The sequence below is a fragment of the Cibotium barometz genome, chromosome 30 (genome assembly GCF_041138505.1).
Source record: "Cibotium barometz isolate CiBa-2024 chromosome 30, ASM4113850v1, whole genome shotgun sequence".
NCBI classification, from domain to species: domain Eukaryota; kingdom Viridiplantae; phylum Streptophyta; class Polypodiopsida; order Cyatheales; family Cibotiaceae; genus Cibotium; species Cibotium barometz.
The window spans coordinates 44,406,825-44,423,065 of record NC_141075.1 but is presented as its reverse complement, the minus strand read 5'-3'; the positions used below and the strand labels follow the sequence as shown (position 1 = coordinate 44,423,065).

The 16,241-nt window shown below is 40.9% G+C and overlaps 1 protein-coding gene across 3 annotated transcripts in view; it reads right to left on the bottom strand.

Annotated features, from left to right (window-relative positions):
- LOC147621536 (uncharacterized) overlaps window positions 1–3,462 on the bottom strand; it is a 50,499-nt gene extending 47,037 nt beyond the window's left edge. The window contains exons 1-2 of one of the 3 annotated variants that reach the window (XM_086824297.1): window positions 2,552–3,462; window positions 1,101–1,681 (exon numbers count right to left, since the gene is read on the bottom strand). In XM_086824297.1, the coding sequence (XP_086680423.1) occupies window positions 1,101–1,681; window positions 2,552–2,701 (731 nt within the window). In that variant the 5' untranslated portion in view covers window positions 2,702–3,462. The remainder of the gene's footprint in view (window positions 1–1,100; window positions 1,682–2,551) is intronic. The other 2 variants (XM_086824299.1, XM_086824298.1) reach the window with 2 other exon arrangements.
- Between the last annotated feature and the right edge of the window lie 12,779 nt (window positions 3,463–16,241).

Genomic DNA, 16,241 nt, shown 5'->3' with positions numbered 1-16,241 from the left:
ACACGCACATGTATGTATACACACACATGCACGTGCACATATATGTATGTGTGTGTGTGTGTGTGTGTGTGTGTGTGTGTACCCAACGGATGAAAGGCACAGCAGCGTTCTCTCGACGTCACACCACGTGTGTGCGTGGTCGCACACAGATGCAACTGCACAGAGGACGGACGCAGTTCACTCATACATGTACACAAACATACATGCATACATACATAAATACATATACATATACATATATATATATATATACATATATATATGTATATACACACGCACATGTATGTATACACACACACACACATACATACATATATGTGCACGTGCGCGTGTATGTGTGTATACATACATGTGCGTGTGTGTGGGTGCGCGGGCATGCAACCCCATTTCATTAACAAAAAGTGAGCTTACACCCTCACTGAAAAGCTCAATAAAGGGAGATTGCACCTTTCAAACCTTGTACAATACCCCAGCTACCACAAGAGCTGAACCAGCATACCAAAAAAAAACTAGAAACTAGATATACAAAACTGTTTGCTTTTAGGTAGACGTCTGCACAGGAGGGGGAGTGTGGGTGTGCACGCATGTGAATGAGAAAGATTAAATCAACACACCGGGGGGGGGGGCGTCGCGTGCGCGCTGGGGGGGGTTGGTTTCAAAAATGATCTACTGGACCGAATACAAACACTAAGGCCGTGTAGGCCTAACATGATTAGGAACAATAGAGAGAAATAACCTAATAATCAGCTGTGGAGCTTCATGATCTAAGGCTGAGGGTCTGCTGGTTTAGGGATACAAAATTCCCGGATGAGGGTCCTTCCATCTCAGAAGACTGCCCAATCCCCCGCCTTGCAGGCGCCAAGAGAGAGAAAGAAAGAAGGAACAAAAATTTGTTAGGGTCTATGAGAGCAATCAGTAGTGCAAGTGTGCCATTAATCGGCTAAAAGTTGGGACATGGAGAGAGAGAGAGAGAGAGAGAGAGAGAGGGAAATTGTGCTTTGAGCTTTTTATAGCAGCTATTACATAGAAAAAGATGAAAAACAAGTTTGCACAGAAGCCCCCTGCATGCACGTGCGCACACACACAGAGTGAGAGAGTACCATCCCCAGAAAGACCAGTCGGGAAAGGGAATGTCGAATGCATCCTTGTGGCCACAATATCTGAAAAGTGGTGGTGGCGGCCCCGTGTCCTTATAATCAGGCTTTCTTACCACAGGCCTATCCATGCAGTCAAACATCAAATCCACATCTGGTACCATACCAGGGTACTTTTCCAAGAGTTGCAATAAGCCCCAAAGGGTAAACATAGCTCTGGGTAGCACACAGGCATAGTAAAATTCTGTGTACAAACGGCCTCCTACAATGACAACCCGAAAAGCAGCATGTTTTTGGGCAGCTTTGAGACTGTCTATGGTGATTCTGCTTCTTCTCCAAGGGGCTAAATCCTCATAAATCCATTGGAAAAAGCTGGGGCAGGAATGTGTGTGATTAAACTGAATCACATGGCGTTCCCGAGGCTTAAGAGTGTGAGTTAAGCAGCTCAAATAATTGCACTTCACTATTGTAAGGAACCTAGCTGCACCGTTCCATGTATCCGTGGGAGGAATTGAGAACATATGCCACGGGGTAGGTTTCAAGTTGTCACCTGCTACTGTTGTCGTGTGCATGGCAATGTATCGCGCCTGCATCACAAGTGAAAAAATCTAATCAATGTATCAAATTGTATCTCAAAATCTATCATCAAAATGCCCATAATACTTCAGAATAATAAAATTGAAATCAGGTGTCTACCTAAGGCTCAAAACCTAACCAATCAATCAATTGGGTACTATAGCTCAAATTTTTATCAATCTAGCCACCAGGTGTTGTCTACTATAGCTCATAATCTTATCAATTGATTGATCAAGTGCCCTTAATGGCTCTAAATCTAAACAGGCAATCAAGTGTCTACTATGGCTTACAATGTAATCAATCATTCATTCAGTCAATAATCAATTGCCTACAGTACCCAGACTTCGAATAATTCAGTATCCAGTAATCCTTAAAAAACTAACCAATATCTAGTCAATCAATCAAGTGTCTAGTATGGCTAAAAACATACCAATCCATAGTACCTCAAAATGTAAGCAATCAAGCACTCAATCGAGTGTCTACTATGGCTGAAAATCTAACCAATCATTCAATCAATGAAGCAATCAAGGGCCTATAGTAGACTCACCACGTGTTTACTCTGGCTAAAATACGACCCATCAATCAATCAAGTGCTTATTATGGCTCAAAATATAATCAAACATTTGATCAGTGAAAAAATCAAGGGGCTATTATGGCAATCATGCCTAAAATCTAATGATCGTTCAGTGCCCCAATGAATTACATGCCTAAAACTATAATCAGAAATTTGATCGGTGAATAAATAAGTGTCTATTACAGTAGGCATACATGTAGCATATTCAAATCAGAGCAATCGATCAAGGGCTGGAAATCTAATCAACTGATTAACGAAAGTCATGAAACTCTAAGCAATCAAATAGCACTCAGTTGAATGCACTCACCTCATAGCATAATAGAGTGGCAGCTGTTACGATGAGAAGCAAGAGAATACCGGCGGTGACGGATGCAGAGAACCTTGATCTGAGGAGTGAAGCAATGACACTGAATGCCCTTGCAGGTTTATGGTTGGGACGCAGTTTGCGCAATGCCATGGTTATGAGAGCCTAATGATGAGGCTAAAGATGGCAGATCAAAGGTCAAAATCATGGCCTATCTAACATACACTGTTTTCAACCGCCTTTGCAAATGGTTTTTTCGATATTTTCCACCCCTTTTGTAGAGATCAGCACAGCCCACCTCATTTCATAGCATCCTCAGCAGCTGAATCCGAATCGCCCACATGACTATTTAAGTAGAATCGACCACAAACTGCACTGCCCCCTTTATTATTTGAGTTGAAATCCCCAAACCTGAGTTAGGTAGTGCAAAATCACCATAACCCACTTCGCTGATTGGCCGAATTTTCCCGAAATCGGCAGCTATATGGATGAAATTCCCCACTGCCCACTTGATTAGCTGGGTTTATGACCCCTAAACATGCGTAGACAGTGCAAAATCATGCACAGCCCACTGAAATTGTTTTAGCTGTTTGCCTAAATTTGCCCCGCCCAAAAAAAAAACGAGGTAGGGCGGAAAAAAAAGCACAAGCTGCATGCACATCCACCGAGGAAGCTTCATAAAGACAATACATTGATTGTGTCAAGTTTCAACTGGACCCAGCACAAAATTTTCATGTAGCAGGGACTCTTGAATATGGATGCCAGCTGAGAAAATGTTGCCACGCACACCATTTTAGTACATTAGAAATGCACCTATTTTCCCACAGGAATGCACAGATGCAATTGGCGGATAAATAGATGATCCACAAACAAGAAAGGCATTGTCACATTCAATGACCAAAGCAAATGTGAATCATGTATGAAAATAGAACTTGTACTTTCACACATAAGAGGATCTTCCACTAGGCAAAGAATTTAAAACGAGAGAGAGAGAGCTAATAATATTGAATTACTATTGCAAACTAAACTTATGGCATCTGCCTACCAGTGTGCTCCAGTAGGGAGCCTTGACGGCAATCTAGGTAGACTTTGAGAGGGAGGATGTCATGTACTAAGAAAGGCTCCCAACGAAATATGGATATGACTGGAAGTTGCCAAATCTATCTATAAATAGTTCTCAAATATGAATACGACTGAAAGCTGCCAAATTTATATATAAATAGTATCCAAGGGCAATTGTATCATAGGTAGACCCAATTATTCCAGTTGGATTGAACTGACCACACCCCTCGAGTGGGATAATATTAGACTAAGCATTAGCACAACTTCCAGACCCATCTGAGGTTGTATAGTGCTCGTTTGAGCTTGACAACATGAGGACGATGTGTCAAGGGTTAGAAGATCTGCTTCTACCCTTGAGTGCAATATACTAGCCCGCACTTACGCATCCTACTTGACATGGTGCTAAACCTACACATAGGTCATCTCTTAACCATCAACCCCAATGTCTAAATCGGGCCCTATTGGGCATCCAAACATGCTCAAACATAAAGTGGCTTCTCCTCATAAAGGGGGCCTTGCAACCTACGCACTAACAGTAACGAGGGTGGAGCATTGACTTCCAACACCCCTATAAGTGAACATGGGGGCTAAGTCTCGATGAAGATGCCCATCTAGCAAATCTCTCCCAAGAGCCTTTATGAAGATATATTGTCGAATTGTAAACCAGCTCAATCTCTCCATCCATAACTAGCTCGTGCACAAAATGATATTGTATGTCAATGTGCTTTGTATGAGCATGGAACACCACGTTCTTCGTAATTGCCATATGTTCAAGTTAAGTGCTTACCTTAGCCTTGCCGAATCATATGTTGTTGGATCTTGCCTTCAAGCTACAATACAACTCCCCACACTAGCTTGTGTGTCGCGTCCTCACTCCATTGTCGCATCCTCACTCCATTGTCGCACTAGAATACTCCCTAGATTTGGGTGCACTAGCTCGTGCGTCGCATACTCACTATGTTGTCACTTTCAAAATATGGCACAGTGGAAAGAGATAGCAAGACAAAGCACAATAGACAATGCAATAGATACACAATGGAGAGAATTTAGAATTCTGATTATACCAAAGAGGTACAAGTGATGGTGTTGTCCACCCATGCGCTCTCAAGTAGACCTTAGATGGCAATCTAGACAGACTCTGGATGGAGTATGTATGAGGTGTAGAAGGGGGTGGATACGCACAAGCATTGGATACCTTAGCTCATGGCAACCATGTCCATATATAGTATTGTAGCCGGTGTGGTAGACGCATATACAACGAGGGCGGTTACACTGCATAGACACGGTCACCATCCCCGCGTGTCAAGAACACGACCCATCGACCATTGACCACCGCCCGCTACTACTGATGGACCTAGTATCCAAGGAATATTCTAGGGAATATTCCTCTTACTGTCACCAAGCCGAGGCGATGCCCGGGACCGTATCTAACGCTTATATCCCTGACCATCTCCTAACCATCATCAATGGTCACAATAATGACCCCATCGGCATCTAAGCTGGGTTTCCCACTAAAGACATATGCACCATGGCTACTCCTCATAATGGGGGCCTAAAAAATGTGCATTATACATCAAAGTGAGATACATGCTGAGAGGCGGGCATTGAGTGTATACTAACAGTCACACTAGAATGCTCCATAGCTAGCTATGAGAGTAAAGGAAGAGAATGGCCTTTATGGTGATTGTCTCTCACAAAAGGCGGATGAAGAGGAAGAAGCTAATGAGAGGGAGCAACCTAAAAACAAACCTATTCAAGCAGGCAAATCATCTAGCATGAAAGCATCCAAACAAGAGTAGAGAAGAGAAGAGCTCACAAGCTCTTTAGAGATACCTACAAGGTCAATGGTTATCTAGGCGATAGGCCCCCCTGCCATAGGCTAGGCTTGCCACAGCCATGGTCCCCCCATCTAGTACTAAGCTCTACAAGGTTAGTTGCAAGTGTATGTGTCCATGCCTGCCCATAGTGAAGCACGCAGGTGATGTGCATGGGCAATGGGCAGAAGGTGTGCCCTATGCATGTACTCCTCTAACTCAGAGATTTCTCCAACTTAACTGCTTTCTTCAACTCTTTTTATTACTTTCCTCAACATTTACTTGACACCCCTTTTCTTGGGGAGTCCAGATTGTGAGATGGTAATGTGTGTGAACTTTGCTCGACCACTCTTATCTAGGTGATTTGGTGTTATTGAGCACTTCGGAAATAGGCTATGTGGAGCAATGATTGTTGTGGTCGAGGAAGAGGCCATAAGAGGTTCGTACTAATTTGGGGAGGGTCTAACCATCCATAAATATACTTGGATAACAATCGACGATGAGACTTAGTGCAAGTGTTTGAAACTTTTGGTGCCTATTCTTGCTAGATGTGTCTACTAAATTTAGAGCCCATGTGTCTACTAAATTTAGAGCCCATGTGTGTATATTGAAGGTGTCGTGCATGGGAATGGAGCTAAAGGTGTGCCCTCGTGTAGAAGGTCCTTTTGGTGCATGGGAATGGAGCTAAAGGTGTGCCCTCGTGTAGAAGGTCCTTTTGGTGAAAACTCTGACATATTGCTTTCTTAGTTTTCTGCTTTCTTTGACTCTTTCCATGCAGCTTGTTTTTACGACACCCTTGGACGAGGGTTTTATACCGACTTCGAGCCCATAAATAATTGGAAAGTAGTAGACAGGGCCCGACTTGGGGGTGAGACTTACGAACCCGCATTGGTTTTGAAGATACTGTTAGTCTCGTAGAAGGACATGATGAGGGGCTTACAGAAAAGCCAACAACTGTCACATGATATCAAAGGGTTTTTAGAACCCTATATCTGGCATGTCTTCGAAAGTGACCACCTTGTGGCCACAGAAGTATTGACCATGTCGTAAAGATGTTAGCGAAAGGTGGGACCTTCATTGAGGTCAAAGACCAAATGCTCTTTGCATGTCCATTGGTTCTTAGGTAGCTCCTCAAGGATGAGGATGATAAGCTAGAAGAATTAGCATGCGACGACTATAGCAAGGTCTAGGAACCTTTGTGTAGTAGAGGTTATTTAAATTCTTTATTTGGAGATGTATCTTCGTGCTAGTATCTTTGTGGTGGTGAATGGTGTGGATCCATCAATGTTCTGTTGATACGGACTTCTCTTAGTGCAACCATGTACTCTCTTCACATTTAGTGGTTGTTGAGGAGATAGGGCATGCGCCACATGAGTTAGACTCCCATGTGACTTGCGGATGTGTAAACCTTTTGGATCGACAAAGTGCCAGCCTCCTCTGTTGTGTCGTAGGTGGTCAATCTTCTACTAGGCAAATAGTTGATCCATGTGTTGATTCAGTAGATGGACTTTAGCCATGTCAAAGGGTGTATCAAGGGTATTATGGAGGTTGCTTTGGAATGTGAGGTCTTGGGTGGGTATGTGAGTTGTTGCATATGGATAGGCAAGGACACCCCTTGGTCCATATGCAACAACTCACATACAATGGGTGGGTATGTGAGTTGTTGCATATGGATAGGCAAGGACACCCCTTGGGTCCTTCCCATCAACTTCACTAGCTTCTTCTAGAGTGGTTGGCAGTGGTGCTTTATTGAGATGTCGATGATAGGGGACTCGTGGATGCCGTTGATGAGGCGGTTAAGTTGTCTGATAAAATCTAGGCTCGAGGTTTAAACTATGGATGAAGTAGGTAATCTCATGGAGGAGCATGTGGATGGATAAAGGAGAGAGTTATGGGTGGGGTGTAGATTTGGATCGGTTGGAATGGTGGGTGGGGTAGCTTCTAGATCACTTATGGTTAGGGTTGGATTTGGCTCTTGTTTTATCACTAAAAATCTTCTTCTCCAAAATTCTGGTTCCTACCTTATTTTCCTTCTAATAAATCTTCAAGGTCATCCTCGTCTGCAAGCTTGTGGCTTTGGAAAAAGGCATAGGCCTTCTGTAAAGTATCTCATGTTGGATGGTGTGAACGGTGGCATCTCTGGTGGTGGCCAGGGCTTTGATCGAGGTAAGTGTAGACTATTTGATACAGTCGGAGTATGCCCTGCAAGTTGTATTGATTACTATGTATTTTGCAAAGCTGGCTGTAGGTTGACTTCACTCCTTGGCTTCATGGTTTTCATGGCGGAGTGAAGTAGATCTTCATTGATGGGGTAGTTGAGGCCATGTGGTGCTGCCCAAAGTTCGAGGAAGTGATCTTCCTCAGTAAAGAGTATAGATTTGATGAACAAATGGCACCATGTGGCGAAGTTGGACACAACAAGATGGGACTCAATGAAGTACATAAGCATCTCATAAGCATCGTGTGGAATAAATGGCACCATGTGGCGTGTTTGGACACAACAAGATGGGAGTCAATGATCGAGGAAGTGACCTTCCACGGTAAAGTGTAGAATTGACAAATGAATGGCACCATGTGGTGAGGTTGGACACAACAAGATGGGGCTTAATGAAGTGCATAAGCATGGTGTGGAAATGGCTTGGTCGAAGAAGAAGAGGGTGGCAAAAGTGTGTGGTGTTGATATGGTGTGGAAGGTGGGGGTTATATAGGGTCAGATAAAAAGATTTTGACATGAAACAAGTAAGAGACAGATGATAAGGAAAAGGGTATCCATGGGGGACCAACTCATGGTTGGTGTCAAGGACAGTGACCTATGAGAGAAGCAAGTCTAGCTTTTTTTGGTAATGCCCTTCCGAAGGGATATCATCCAAGGCAATGGTTTCCAACTTATGGATTTTGGTGTGTGCATGGGCGATGAGGGCTTCTTTATGCTGTAGGAGTTCTTAGTCTATTGCTTTCAAGTTTCCCACTTGATTATTTGAATTAAATCCCGGTAGTGCAAAATCACCATAACCCACTTCCTTGTTCAGTTGAATTTTCCCAAAATCAACACAGCCTACATAGCTATTTGTATGAAATTTCCCACTACCCACTTGATTGTCTGGGTTTATGACCCCTAAACTTGCATAGACAGTGTAAAATCATACATAGCCCATTGAAATTGTTTGTCGAAATACTTAGTTGTTTGCCTAGATATCTCCCCCCCCCCCCCCCCCCCCCCCGCGGGGCAAAAAAAAAAAGGCGAGGTAGGGTAGAAAAAAAAGCATAGTGTGCACATCTACAGTCGAGAGCACCAAGGAAGCTTCCTAAAGGCAATACATTGATGGTGTCAAGTTTCAACTTGACCCAGCACCAAATTTCCAGGTAGCATGAGCTAGTCTTTGTAGATGAACTATTGAATATGGACCCACTGTGAGTAATGCCGATGGAGAAAAAGTTGCACACCTCTAAAGGGGGGTTTTTTTTGGGGGGAGGGGGATCATTTCTAGGAAAATAGCTACTTTCCAAGGGGTGATACACGAACAACACACATTAGGGTCTTTACATGCTTGATGCAATGGGCAAATACATAGGTGATCGACAAGTAAAGACTACATTTGTGTGTTTACATTGTCACAATAGTTGGCAAATTAGTTTGATGGATGAGAAAGATTGCATGATACGTGTTGGCATTGTCACGTGATGGCCAAATTCAAAGTGGGATCAAAGAAAATGTAAATCATGTATGAAAATATAACTTGTACATTCACACAAATAGCATGACCTTCCACAAGGCAAAAAGAGAAATGGCAAATAATATTGAGTTACTGTTGCAAACTACCCACTGTGTGCTCTAGTACGGAGCCTTGATGGCAATCTAGGTAGACTCTGAGAGGAAGGATGTCATGCACTAAGAAAGGCACACAACACAATGAAGATAGTTCTCTAATATGAATATGATTAGGAGCTACCAAATCTATCTATAAAGAGTTCTCAAATATGAATATGATTGAAAGCTACCAAATCTATCTATAAAGAGTTTTCAAATATGAATATGAATATGATTGAAAGCTTCCAAATCTATCTATACATAGTGTGTGTCCAAGGGCAGTTGTGACCTAGGTCGGCCAATCTATGGTTGTTCCACTAGGATCAAAGTGACCACACTCCTTGAGTGGAACAATATTAAACTAAGGATTAGCACAACTTCCAGAACCATCCTAGGTCGTATGGCGCCCATTTGAGCTTCACAACATGAGGACGATGTGTCAAGGGTTGGAAGACCTCCTTCTACCCTTGAGTGTAATCTACTAGCATGCACTTACATGTATCCTATTTGACATGGTGCTAAACCTACAAGGGTTGTCTTTTAACATCTAGCCACCTATGGCCAACCTCAATGTCTTATAACATCCAGCCACCTATGGCCAACCTCAATGTCTAAATTGGGTAATGTTTGGGCATCCATGCATGTTGAAACATAAAGTGGCGTCTCTTCCTAAAAGGGGCCTTACAAAATAGAGCAACTTGACCTACACACTAACAATGCATGGATGCCCAAACATTACCAGCATTGATTTCCAGCACCCCCCACCATAGGTGAACTACCTTTTCGGCCCAATGCTAGGTCAATGAAGATGTTGCTATAGCAAAGTAAATCTCTCCTCCCAAGAGCCTTTAATAAGTATTATGGACTATTTCTGCTCAACTCATCCATTCTAGTAGGAGACAGTGAAATAGACAACAACCATCGTGGGCCTCACTTCCATCTTAGGATCTCCTAAACCTCCAAGCACCACCAATGGTTACTAACTCCAATCTCCCAGATCTCCTCCTTTTTGTTGTCACCTCCAAGCACCACTAGTGGTTGCTAACTCCCATCTCTCAAATCTCCAACACCCGTGGTTTCTAACTCCAATCTACCGGATCTCCTCCTTGTTGTCACCTCCAAGAAGTTAGCTTCACTTCCCTACAAGGACTCCAATCTCCCAAATCTCCTCCTTGTTGTCACCTCCAAGAAGTTAGCCTTACTTCCCTACAAGGACTCACCTCTCTCACTCTTACTCACTACTCGTAAAACAACAAAGAGGCACACATGCACTCTACTCTCTACTCTCAACTCTCTCTCTCTCTCTCTCTCTCTCTCTCACACACACACACACACACACACAAGACTAGAACACAAAAGAGTAAATAGATAAGTAAGACTCAATTAGCACAAGGGGGATTGTGAGAAATTCACTTATATACAACTTGCCTTGTTTCACACTTAGGCACCCAAACTTAACCTTAATCTACTAAGCTTGGCTATTTGCCAACTTTTCTTGTGCAATAACTTTATTCGGAGATGTGTTTGCTAGTATTGATCCCCGATCTATACAATGTTTTATAGTGCTATTACATGACACTTAATATGCTACTCTCGTTTGTATTAGGGAGTGGCTTCATGACAGTGGTATATCAGAGCTATGGGTACTTGCAATTGAAGAATAGGGAGAAGCTCACAAAAATCAAGAGGATAAAGAAGACAAAAGCTCAAGAACTCTTGGACAAAGGTTGAATAGTTCATGGGAGTTTTGTGGGCCCTTGGATGGAGATTTGAATCAAGGGCATAGAAAGATTACCACCCTTTTGGACTGTATATAAGTGAAAACCAGGCGTCTCTTCTCAAAACCACCTTTTGATTTCTTCACCCTCTCCAACATACGACCATATTGATGAAGTTTCATCATCCAATCAATCTAAATCTATATTGGACGGTGAAGGAGATTTTCTTCAAGAAAAATTCTTAAAAGAAAAAGAAGAGAAGAAGCCCTTGCTGCCGCCGGGGTCATGAATCATTTTTTATTTTCAACGACAAGCCTATCCGTTCGCACGTGTAAAATTAGCAGAGCTTGAGTTTTTCTTCCATCGTCGCACGTGTTCAGCAGAAAGCCTATCCTCCTTTGGCTGCCATCTATGTCGTTGGCATCCATCCGAAAATCGCGTGCACCACAACCGTAGACAAGGGACCCACACTAAGTGGGGCTACGAAGTAAGGGAGAGGCCATGGTTTGATGAGCCCTCCTTTTGTGTTGTGGGTGCTCCTAAGCTACTTTGGATTAAAGAAAAGAACATAATTTAGCAAACTCCTTTTGCTGCTGTTGTTGCTAAGAGAGAGTTAAAAGTGAGAGAACCAACCTCTTGTGGGTGCAACAAAGACACGGAGATAAAAGTAGCTATTTCTGGCTATAGAAAAAAGCGGCCAATCCTCAGAGAAGAGCACTAAAGTGACCCCACCCATGGGCTCTAGGGAACCACGTGTGGAGAGCACTCCCACCGGCAAAGAACAAGCACTACGGCTATTCGAAGAGTTCAAAGTCTTAACTTGATTCCACTCAACGGTCTCTTGGCACGTGTGGATTTTTATTCTCACAACACGAGTTGAATGAGCTTCTCACCTCTTACAACAAATTGCGGGTAAAAGCTAAGTATTATCGTTATTTTTGTAATTTTCATTTCTACATTAAAATGCTGCACCTTTCATCTATCTACATCTCTCTTTCATCATAAATCCTCTACTATCAACCATTTAACAGCAAATTCAGTCACTCCAAAATCAGATTCTAGTTGAGAAGAAATTGAGACTGGATCTAGAGGATAGGTTATTCTACAAGAAGAGGTATAGACATGCTAATAATACATTTTAAGACTTTGATGGTGACCAAATCCAAAGAACCGTGCAAGCTACTCTTAGAGCTCAGGAGTCTAAGAAAGAAAAGAAGATTAGCCGCGCAAAGCTTTCACCTTCTCAAAATTTTGATGTGGCAAGAAAGATGCTTGCACAATACTTGCTTGGCTTAGTCAACTTGATGATTACTTTTCAGGGGAGAAATTCTCTGAGAAGGACAAAATCAAGTGTGCTACCAATCATTTGGTGATAATCCAGCATTATGGTGGAACGTGCCTAGAACCAACAAGCACCAACGAAAATCTTGCACTTGTAACACTTCTTTGAATTATCTTTATTAGCTTGTTATGAATCATCAATCTTGGTATCAATACTTGTGTTATTGCCATTGAGGGGTTTCTCTAACGATTTTGAAAAGATTTTAGGCTTCAATAACTTTGATGTTGAGGTTTAAGGTGTCATTGCTTCCTTGGGAAAGCCATTTTTCTTTTCACAATTCAAGGCTAAGGAAATAGCCAAGCTAAGAGACTGTGGTCAAAACATATTCACTTGATAGAATTGTGGATTTTAAACTTGCTATAAACTTCCTTCTTTGATCCTTGGTGTGCGAACTTTCTTAATTATCTATATTTGTAACGAGGTTTGCCAAAATATATCCACATAAGCGGATATATTCTCTTTCTCAAGCTGTCTGAAGATAGACTATCGTTGTCTTGCCCTAGCTTTATATTGTGAGGGTAAGAAATATTTCTTGATGAGCTTCTGAAATCTTTTCCACAACGAGATTGGACATCGAATTGTCCACGGAAGTCAAAGTATATTTCACTTGGAATAAATATGATCACGATGATGATGAAGACGAATACCCCTACTATTACAAGTATTACCACTCATAAGGTAACATACTTATTTCAATTGATTATTTTTACAATAAATTTTATTTAAGACTTTTTGTAAATTTCAAGGAGAGTTTTTATGCATCAAAAGTAGAACTTCTTGGAGGAATTGGCCCTTCCATCTTGAACTATACTTTATGAATTTTTCACTACGTATTAGTCTTTAGTGTGGGACACAAAGATTAATCCTATGAGAAGGATTTCGATGCATACATAACTCTAGATTTATGTGGGATAATTTTTGGTGGTGTGGGATACTAGAATTTATTACACACAGAATTCCTTGATTCATTGTCTATCTATCATACTTAGAGAAGATACTAGAATTTGTATATTGTAAGACATTAATCTCCTTTGCTCGCAATAAGCAAACACGCAACTGAGGTCAATTTCTTATCTAAGCAGGATGGATGCTACATAATGTCCACCCATTAGTTGAACGGGACACCCGTACGCTAGTGTGCCATGCTAGTGAATTGGTCTCCTGGGTGACCCGACACTAAATACTAGTTTCCTAGTATTATTGGTATAGCTTGAGACCATACATGAACGAGTGTATGTTGTTGAGGTGTACAAATGATGTGTCATGCTAACTGAAGTGTAAGAAGTGGTAATACACACCATGCTAGATGATGTGTATAATGATACTCTCATCATATTGTAAGTGGTGAGTGTATGTTGTGTTTGTTCTTATTAAAGTTTCATACTGGGATTAATTGTTGTGGAGATAGTAATTAATTGGAACAACTAATATGTTTAAGTTTGTGAGATAACAATTAATTGGAACAACTAATATGTTTAAGTTTGTGAGATAGGTAAATATGAGCAGCAGTGCGTGTGTCGCACATGGAGGATCTTGCCTATATCATCTCAAATTATTATTATTTTAATTATTTTGTTGTTACCATTTGTTAAGTGATTGTACATATTATTTATGCATGCTTGTGTGCGTGGTGTTGCTATATTACTAGCATATATGTTAGAAGAGTTTTGGTTATTTACACTTAGTGTATGAACAAGCTCTAGTACTTGGGCTATTTTTGTAAAAGTGTAAAAGCAAGCCCAATTTTGTACACACAACTATTATTAGCTCCTTGAACTATATTTTGAATACAATTCTCAAAAGTACTCATGTCGTGAAAGGAGGAGCTGCACGCATGAGGGGGGAGATTACACCCAATAGTGTGTTGATGGGTGATGTTTACTCTATCTCGTATATTTTGTGTTATGCTTTAATCTTGTCAATTTGATTAAAATCTATGGTTTAATTCTTGATGTATATGTGAGTTTGATTAATTCTTTGAGGTCCCGTGTGACAGGCTTTGTTAATCCTAACATGGGATTAACATCCCTGGGGCCCTACTTGATGATATGTTCCGTCCTCAAAACATTTTTAAGGCATGAATGTCCTGTTTTGCCAAGCTTAAATATGTAGTGATTCTTGGGTGGTTGTCGCTTGCATAATGTGCATTTGAAATAGGGATGGGGCATTCGAAATGAGGTATCAATCATATCTTTAAATGTGATATGCATGTACCCTGGCAAGCACCTAAGATGATGATAATAATATAAAATTTAATGCTCTTCTGGACCCTTGTTCATGTCGAAATTTGTTTGTCAAAAATTTCCACTGCCTCCTTTCTCTAATCCAGCAATACCACAATAAGCTTTATAAAGTAGCCCCCAGTAGGATGCTACTATGGTCGTTCGGATCACGGATTCTCCTCCTAGCTCTGATCCATAAAAGAAAACCCTTTCTTTGATTTGTGATGCTATTAAACTGTGCTAAATTAATTATAGCAAGCATGAGAGACTTTTTAATGTTTCGCTCTACAAACTCTACTTGGGTGAATGCCTTTTGATTGGCATGAATAGGGGGTCCACCCATTGTGTCCACATGCTCTATCGGTAAAGCCCACATGTAAATATGACCATACTCTAGAATTGTCATAAATTCCTTGTGCCATTCAGGTTGTATGCTAAAATCTTCAATCCTTGGGTTAGCCTCATCTATCTCTATCTGTGGTGGCGGCTCCCTGTTAGTTGTGTCAAGGGTGGGCTTATGAGAGAGGAGGAATTTGGAGGTGAGAGGCCTACATTAGGAAAAATCGAAGCTCATTTTGGGACCTATTGGCTAGAATGAAAAATCCTTGTCCTCCAATGAGAGAAAGGCCAATGTAACGTTAGAAAACTCGTAAATCAAATTCTAATTTAAAAAAAATGAAAGATTAAAACTATTCTTTATTCTAAATGTTAACGTCATGCATTCAATGTAGGTGTATTTTTTATTTTTGATCGGATTTTTAGGTTGTCAGAGCAGTCAATGCACTTGGGAGGAAGATAAAGAGGAGTGAAAAAACTTCCCTCCCAAATAACTTTTCCCGCTCATTGTTGAGCTCTTCTTTTTTCCATCGTTATTCTTTTCCTACTCTCTTTGGTAGTTATCGCTCCATTGTTTCTACTTTCTGTCATCTATTGCTCCTCTATTTATAAAAAATGTTGACAAAAAAATAGTAGCGTGTATGTGCAAAACATCGTTTAGAACAAAACTTGGAGTATCAAAAAATATGTAAAGAGGTAACTTCTAAACAACGGAGACCTACTTCTTCTATTTGTTCAGTAGTAGTGGGAAATACAATTTCTTCAATGAGTTAATGGGAGAAACTTGTCGTGTTAAAAGGAAATTGGGTACTTATGCAACCAAACAAGAGAAGGAGAGTAAGATCTAATAATGTGTTCTTAGCAGCATGGAAAGGCAGAGTGAAAGACTTCAGGTTTGTCGATGAGAAGAATATTGTTAAGGAAATATTGATCCAGCATGTTTCTATGCACAAAGAGCTTATTGTCCATGATTATCTAAACTATCTTCCACAACATAGACCAAACTGTAATTGCCTAAAAAATGATAAACATGTTATCTTTACTATTTTAATCTTGAAAAATATCTAACTATAAGTTTGTTTTTGTTTCTATTGACACATATGTTTATCCATCATCTTATGAAGAATGGCAACCTATACAATGCATATTAGGGTTATTTGATGTTTTGCACGGACAATAGGAGAACTGCAATATAGAGGTAGATTTGCAACATAATTGGCACAATCCGGTATTTTCTTTTATAGCCATTTCTATAAGTTGATGGATAACCAACACACATATGGTATTTTGGAAAGACGACAATTACCATCATGGAATATTGGAGACTGGCTAGTTTCAAATGCTTCCATTAGTGAGTCCTATAAAGGAAAACTCTTTGTGGAAGTTCAATG